The sequence below is a fragment of the Galeopterus variegatus genome, unplaced genomic scaffold, assembly GCF_000696425.1.
Source record: "Galeopterus variegatus unplaced genomic scaffold, G_variegatus-3.0.2 Scaffold219, whole genome shotgun sequence".
Taxonomy (NCBI): Eukaryota; Metazoa; Chordata; class Mammalia; order Dermoptera; family Cynocephalidae; genus Galeopterus; species Galeopterus variegatus.
In genome coordinates this window covers 261,949-270,019 of record NW_007726330.1, presented here as the reverse complement: position 1 = coordinate 270,019, position 8,071 = coordinate 261,949, and the positions used below count along the sequence as shown (strand labels likewise).

The following is an 8,071-nucleotide window of genomic DNA, read 5'->3' as shown; positions in this document are numbered from 1 at the left end:
GTCAGCACCACGCCCACCCAGTGAGCAACCGGCCATCCCTATATGGGATCCGAACCCGGGGCCTTGGTGTTATCAGCACCGAGCCACGGGCCGGCCCCTGGTCTCTGTTTTTTATGAAGGCTTTCCTTAAATGTCTGGCTGACCCTTGCTTGCCAACCCACTGTTAAGAGGGTGACAGAGAGTAGAGTAGGACGTCTGGGCAGGACTGTTGCCCAGTGGCCTGCCCTTAGGGCCTGGCACTTTCATGGAATCCCCAGGATGGAGTCCTTCTGTGTGGCTGCCAGTGGTCTGAGGGCAAAGTGGTGCAAAGGGCAGCTTCCTCTCAGTCCCTCACTTTCAGCCAGGTGCCGCGGGAGCGCTGCCACACTTCCCAAGCGGCGCACTAGCGCAGTGCGCCACCGGGCCGGCCCCTTCCCAATCTTTATTAAAAGTCTGTGAGGAGGAAAAAGTGAAGGCAATATTAAGAAAAGAAAACAGTATATTACCTCTCTAGCTTAGACAATTGACACTTTGGATTTTAGATTGCGGTCTAACCAACTGAGCTAAACAGCCAGCTCTTATTAAAGATGAGGGTTTAGGGCCGGCCCGTGGCTCACTCGGGAGAGTGCGGTGCTGATAACACCAAGGCCCCAGGTTCGGATCCCATATAGGGATGGCCGGTTTGCTCACTGGCTGAGCGTGGTGCTGACAACACCAAGTCAAGGGTTAAGATCCCCTTACCGGTCATCTTTTTAAAAAAATAAATAAATAAAAATAAATAAATAAATAAAGATGAGGGTTTACAATATGGCTGTTACTAGTCTAAGGAAGTTTTGCAGTTGTTTTTTTTTAAAGATGACCTGTAAGGGGACCTAACCCTTGACTTGGTGTTGTCAGCACCACGCTCAGCCAGTGAGCAAACCGGCCATCCCTATATAGGATCCGAACCCATGGCCTTGGTGTTATCAGCACCGCACTCTCCCGAGTGAGCCACGGGCCGACCCATGGATTGTGCTTTTGTATCTAAGAAATCTTTGCCTAACTCAGAGTCACAAAAATTTTCTCTCAAGAACTCTTTCTTGTTCTCTGAATCTTACCTCTTTATTGAAAAATAAACCCTCTTTTTTTATCATGAAGGTGATACCTTCTCTGTGGTCAGGGAATATTAGTTATAATGTTATGGGTGGTTTCTTTTTCTTTCATTTTTCTCTGCTATCCACACCATCTTTTCCTTCCAAGTTATTTCCCCTTCCTCCCCATTTGAGCATTTTGGTCTCTTTTTTTTTTAAAAGATGACCGGTAAGGGGATCTTAACCCTTGACTTGGTGTTGTCATCACCACGCTCACCCAGTGAGCTAACCGGCCATCCCTATATGGGATCCGAACCCATGGCCTTGGCATTATCAGAACCACACTCACCCGAGTGAGCCACGGGCCGGCCCTAAAACCCATTTTTAAATAACTATTTCAAAATCTGCACTAGCATAAAACATTTCTGCCAGCTTACTTGGGAAACTTTAGGAAAAAGATGCCTATTGAGTATATCTATTTGTCTTCATAGCATTCATATGAGAAAGAATTAAGTTACCCGGTTTTCCATCACCAATAGTTACAATGTGGGGAAATCCCAGGAAACAAACAAACAAAAATAAACAAAAAAGTAAAGAACTAGTCATTCCAAATCTATCATGCTAGGTATTTTTTATATGATTGGTCTAGATCACACGTTTTGCAGAGTCCCTGCCCTGGCACCAAAGAGCAGAGAAAATGGTAGGTTTGAAGCTGAGACACGGCTTAGTAACAGTACATGGTAGGAGTGAGATTCAACATGAGAAAAGCAACACTGACAAAGAGTATCAAAAAAAAAAGCATTTATATACTATGATCTGGTCTCTTTTAACTGAAGATCTGCTATGTTATAAGAAGAAAATGAAAAGGAAACTACCTATTTGAAGTTGTAAACCCTTCTTTTTAATTTCACAGGTAATGGCAATAAACATTAACTTGGCTCTTAAAGGAGGCTTGGGATGGAATGAAACATTGCTTCATGTACCCTTTGGTATTTTTTAAAACTCACAAGCCTTAAAATATTTGTACTTTAACTCAACTGCTAAATGCATATGTATGGTGGGGGTACAAGTAAATTTTATTTTTCTGTGTATTTTTGTATATTTTCCAAAATTTTTATAATGAACATTGTTTGCTTTTTAGAATGAGGGGAAAAATAAGGACGGTATTCATTACTGGCCTTGAACCAAGGAAACTGAATTTCTTCTGAATCTCATCATGACATGCACAGGGACGAGCAGCAAGTTTTATCATAAGAGAACAATGACAGCAGCGGGAGCGCCACTGCACTTCCCAAGCGGCGCACTGTAGCAGTGTGCCACCGGGCCAGCCCTGACTCTTTGATTTTTTTCTCCAGCATTTTCTTTGACTGTCCTCTTGCAGGAGAAGCTATGCTCCTGGCAGCTGAGTTTTTAGGTGAGGGGAGATAGAGATGATGGGCTGTGTTCTAGGGCTCAGACCACCTCACTGAGCTCACTCAAGATGTGTCTGTGCATGTCCAGGTCTACAAAACCCTGCGGCAAGCTGTGGTGACCATGTACAGGACCGAAGGCCCCTTGGTCTTCTACAAAGGCTTGACTCCCACCCTGATCGCCATCTTCCCCTACGCTGGGCTCCAGTTCTCCTGTTACAACTCCTTGAAGCATGTGTATGAGTGGGTCCTGCCAGCCAAAGCAAAGACAAACGGTGAGACAGCCCCCAAATGGAGGGGGTCACCCCGCCCCACCCCAGGCTGGGACAGCTCTTTCTGAATCACAAAGGAAATACCCTTTTCCTGTCAGAAGCTAAGACCCGGCTGTTCTCTGTCCCTGGCTCTGTCATAACGAAACAAACCAACCCAGTGGCTCAGCGATGACTTGACTTCTTCCGGTTCTTGCCACACCCATCCCTGGAGTCACTGAAATTTATTTCCAGTGACTGGTTGTGCCTTTCATTTTTGTCAGATGTCGAACTTGCAAATTGCCTGGTTTTTTTGGTGTTTTGTTGTTGTTGTTGGTTTGGTGGGAATAGGGGAAGACTGGGTGGTGGAGCATCCCGTTTCCTGTTCAGCCTAGAACCGAGTCATGGCAGAGCCTGCAGGCCCAACTGCCTCCAGCTGGGGGTGCTGCGGGGAAGGTGGCCTAGTCCCTTATCATTTCTGCTGAACATGGCTGTGTTGCTTAAATTCCTCTTGGAGATCAAAGGATGCTTGTGGAGTTTTAGTTTGTGGAGTTTTCGTTTGAGGATTAGACCTGGAGACCTTTAAATTGCCCACCATTGATTGCATTTCTCTTATCTTTCCCCTCAATCCTGCTTCTCTGGTTCAGAGAACCTCAAAAACCTGCTATGTGGCAGTGGAGCTGGAGTCATCAGCAAGACCCTGACATATCCACTGGACCTCATCAAGAAACGGCTGCAGGTTGGAGGGTTCGAGCAGGCCCGAGCTACCTTTGGTCAGGTGAGCCATCCCCCTGCTGAAAGATCTGACCCTTGTCCTCACAGGGAGTGCTGCCCCCCACAACCCCTTAACCCCAGTCTGTCCCTGGTAATCCCAAGCACATAGGAAAGCCACATGCAAAGTGCCTTGTGTCTTAGGCACCATAGAAAGATTCAGGCCAAGGAGGATTCACAGTTTCTGCTCTTAAAATGTATCCAGTCCAGCTTGGCTGTAGAATAAACTCACATAAGAAAGGTCCCGAATATTAAAGAACACAGAGAAGGAAACTCACACTGGGGCATGGCTTCTTTGCTTTTTGCTGTTGATGTTCCTGGAAAGTGGTGAGTTGAATTTGAGCAACTAAGATGTACTTTATTATTTTTTTTTTTATTTTTTTTTTATTTTTTATTTTTTTTATTTTTTTTAAAAAGATGACCGGTAAGGGGATCTTAACCCTTGACTTGGTGTTGTCAGCACCACGCTCAGCCAGTGAGCGAACCGGCCATCCCTATATGGGATCCGAACCCGGGGCCTTGGTGTTATCAGCACCGCACTCTACCGAGTGAGCCACGGGCCGGCCCAATTATTTTTTTTTTTAAAGATGACTGGTAAGGGGATCTCAGCCCTTGGCTTGGTGTTGTCAGCACCATGCTCAGCCAGTGAGCAAATCAGCTATCCCTATATAGGATCCGAACCCGTGACCTTGGTGTTATCAGCACCACACTCTACCGAGTGAGTCACAGGCCGGCCCTAAGATGTACTTTAGATGCACTAGAAGGGTCACGATTCAGAGAAGCCCCATCATAGACAATGTTGTAGTGTGAATAGCCACTCCTGCTGAGTGGTTCAGATTTTCACATACTGGTTTTCTCCTGCTCCTTTTGGAACACTGATTTTGTGAAAGGCTGTGGTAGGAGGGTGGGTAGTTCCAGGGATTTTCCCTCAGATTCTGGGAACCTGGGATGTTGACACATGAAGAAACCTGCCTGACAGATGTCAGAGGAGAGAGAGGAACAGGAGGCAGGGAGGGGAGAGAGCACTGCTCACTTGGGGGAAGAAAAAGAATTGGGTTTATGGTTGTCATACATTTTTCTTGTAGGAAACTTGACAAAATTCAGTTAGACAAAAAGAAAGATCAGAATCCTCTGTAACCACTACCTCTGAGACATAATCTCACATCTTTTTATTTCTTTGCATAAGTAAATACATGTGTGTATATTTTAACAAAACTGGGGTCACACTATGCAAAGGAGATTTTGTAACCTCCTTTTCTATTTACCTACTTGTCCTAAAGGGAGAGTTTGAATCTGGACAGGGACAGATGGTGAGAGCCCAGGATGGAGGAGGAAGGCCCTGCTCCTGACGGAGACGAGTGAAATCCTGTTTGGCTGGAAGTGGGAGAGTGGGAGGACCAGTGGGAGATAAGGTCAGGTCAGGGAGGGAAGTTGAGGCACCTTGAACACTAGGCCTCAGAACTTGGACTTGATTCTTTGTGATGTCGTCATCAGGAGTTTTGGAGCTTTTGGAGGGGAGCTGGGCATGAGGAGGGTTGTGCCTTGGGGACACAGGTGTGACAGCAGGATGTGATGTCAGAAGGTGAGGCTGGAGGCAGGGAGGCCAGGCTAGAGGGGCGGCACTAGCCAAGCTAACAGTAGTTAATGAGGGCCAGACTCAGATCTGCTGCCCAAGGGTGACCAGCTGTGATGAGTGAAGGGTCAGAGATGCCCCTGGGTCCACAGCTGTCCCTCAATTCTTCAGAGCCACTGGCAACCAGGGCCTCCTTGGCAGGAAGGAGCTCTGTCCAGCTGCTGATCTCCAGGCACTCACTCTGTCAAGTCTGACTTAGCCCATTTGGAATAGAAAGAATGAGGTTAATTTATTTGCTGTCTAGTTTTGCATTCATTCCATCATCCAGCAAGTATCTGTCGGGAGCTAGGAGGTGCCAGGTACCGTGTTGACACAGGAGTGGAGCCAGCATCTGTTTTAATTACCTCCTCTCTCCTCAACCAGAGTAACCTTCCCCTCCCCAGGTTCGGCACTACAGGGGCGTCCTGGATTGCGCCAAGCAGGTGCTGCAAGAGGAAGGCACCCAGGGCTTATTCAAGGGCCTGTCCCCCAGCCTGCTGAAGGCTGCCCTCTCCACGGGCTTTATGTTCTTCTGGTATGAGTTCTTCTGTAACTTGTTCCTCTGCATGAAGAGGGTACACAGATAGCTTTGAAGTCAGGAAGGGCCTGTGGTCTTCACTGTAGGCAGCCTCCAGAAAGAAGTAAGACTGATCTCCGACCTCGTGTTGCACTGAGAGGTGCTGCCTAATCCAATCCTCCAAATCAGCCATCCTGAGTTTGAAGAGCTGTCGGGAGCAGGGCAGCAGCCTCGAATCCAGCTGGCTGGGACACCACCAGAAGGGCAAGGGCTTTCTCAACAAAAGAACACAGGGAGAACACAGGACTTGGTCTGTGGGGACCCAACAATGAAAGTGACAAGGAGCTTGAAGTTTCTCCACTGTCCAGGTCAAACTCAAGAGAAAACAGATACCTTCTATACTTCTTAGTCCCGTCTGCCAGGAGAACTCTCCTGGTTGTGGATGGGCCTTAGCTGGAGTGCAGAGGGCTGGGTGTGGGCTCTTTGCAGGAGTCTGGTTCTCACACTTGGGCTGTTTTTCCCATCAACTTATTTAATAGATATTAAAGCTAAAAGCACATTCCTTATCTTACTCTTCCGTCTTCCCTTACAAATCACACCCTTACAAAGTCTGAGGGGAAGGACCCTTCCTTCCTCAAATTCCATTTTTCTCAATAGTTGCAGCTGTCAGGCAGCTGTGCTTCTGGTTCTGGGAGAGAATTCAAGCTGAGTTGGTCACTTCCTAACCCCCCATGCCCAGGTCTTTGTGTCTGCACCACCCCCAGGCCATTCTCTCCCATGGCCGTGGGGCTCAATGGGATTCCAAAGAAAGCAGATACCAGCGGCCTCCGCAGAAGTGGAGGGACGTGCTGATGGGCAGGAGTGGGTAAAGTGGGGAGCCCTTTCCCCAGTCTACCTCAGATGGCTCCTTTACTGGGCACTCAGTTAGTAGCCCTGTTGTGGTGAGGAGCTTACAGCTGGGCCAGTTGGCATCAGCACCACTCAGGACAGTCCTCCTTGGCTCGGCATGGTGCTGCATGTGCCCTCCTCTGTAATTCCAGGAGGGCCTCAGTGAAGAAGTTGCCCAGTGACGGGGATGGAAGAAAGGGGCCGGGCAGACGCCTGGTGAGGGTGCAGTTGGTGCCCAGGGGAGTTACCAGAGCACAGGGACCCACACAGATCTCTCTAGATGCAGAGGAGAAACCTCAGTTACGAGTGTATGAGAGGAGAGGGAAATCTCCAGAACCCACCTGCTGGCCTGTGGGTGCCAGGAGGGAGGAGCAGCACTGGCACCCTGCCCTCGCGTCTGGCTCCCACGCCAGCCTCGGTGTGGACTTGGAGGAAGGCACCCACCGGCTTGGGGTGCTGCGGCCCTCGCTCCCCGCTGGTCCTGGGCCCCTTCTCACCATTATGGTTCCCTGTCTGTGGTCTGGGTCTTTGTGGTCTGAGGCTTCCCTGGTCTTGGCTGCTGCTTCTGAAGGTCCCAGCTGCAGCCGGCGGGCGCTCTGAGCTCCATGGGGCTTCTGGCATTCAGGGCCTGGGGCTGCGGGGAGACAGCTGCCTGAATGTATTTTTTGTGACATTCCATTGAAGTAAAGTTTTTTCTCTTCATCTCTCCTGCTCGTTGGTTTCTTTTGCTGCAGCCCAGAGTTCTCTTCATTCACTGTCTGGTGACCGCTTGGCAGTCACTGGAGAGAAAGCACTTTGGCTACAGGAAACCACCATCAGCACCTCTGCCTTGTCTGAGCCAGTGGGAGGAGACAGCGGTCTTTCCACTGTCCTGATGCCCTCTTGCGACCCCAGGCAGACCGCAGGGCCGGCCCTGTCTGGGCTGCCGGCCCGCGCCCCACCCTCCCCAGCCTGGAAGGGGGCTTGCTCAACTCTAGGGGCTCCCAACACCGCGTGGGCCGCAAGTTGCCGACTGAGACCTTTTCCCTTGGGCTGACCCTTTGATTTCAAACTTATTTTAGCAGTGTCGCATGTGCTTGGGGTAGGAGACGGGGTTGGTGGGATCTGATCCAGCCCTTACAGTCCCTGTTGTCTCCTCTATCGTGACGACTCGGCGCGGGGCTGGGGGAGGGGTGAAAGCGGTCGCACCTGCGAGGATGCGAACCCGGGTCCGGACCGTGCCCTCCGCAGGCGCCTCCCACGCCGCACGGCCTGGAGGTGTCTTCTCTTCTGACCCACTTCACCTGAGCCCTGGCAAGGGACAGGGTGGGTGGGAAGCCCCCGCGCAAGACCCAGGGTTTCATGCGGACCTAGGAGCGTTCCTGCCCAGCGCCCACAACCCTTGTGGTCCCCGACAGGGCTGGGGCGCACAGGGTGAGGAGGGGACAGGGGCACACTGAGTTCCTCCTTGTGGGGGGTGGCATTGTCACTCAAGTCCCCGCGGCCCCGCCTCGGCTTCACGCCGGGAATGGGGGAGGGATCATAGTGCCCTGGAGGTCCGGCAGGGGGCGCTGGCGAGCCGGGCCCCGGCCACGCCA

The 8,071-nt window shown here is 50.4% G+C and overlaps 1 protein-coding gene across 2 annotated transcripts in view; it reads left to right on the top strand.

Moving 5' to 3' along the window:
• SLC25A19 (solute carrier family 25 (mitochondrial thiamine pyrophosphate carrier), member 19) overlaps positions 1–6,178 on the top strand; it is a 13,789-nt gene extending 7,611 nt beyond the window's left edge. Inside the window, exons 5-7 of one of the 2 annotated variants that reach the window (XM_008566069.1) lie at positions 2,550–2,733; positions 3,354–3,484; positions 5,714–6,178. In XM_008566069.1, coding sequence (XP_008564291.1) covers positions 2,550–2,733; positions 3,354–3,484; positions 5,714–5,734 — 336 coding nt within the window. In that variant the 3' untranslated portion in view covers positions 5,735–6,178. Of the gene's footprint in view, positions 1–2,549; positions 2,734–3,353; positions 3,485–5,493 lie in introns of both variants that reach the window. The other variant, XM_008566068.1, reaches the window with a different exon arrangement.
• Positions 6,179–8,071: the final 1,893 nt, after the last annotated feature.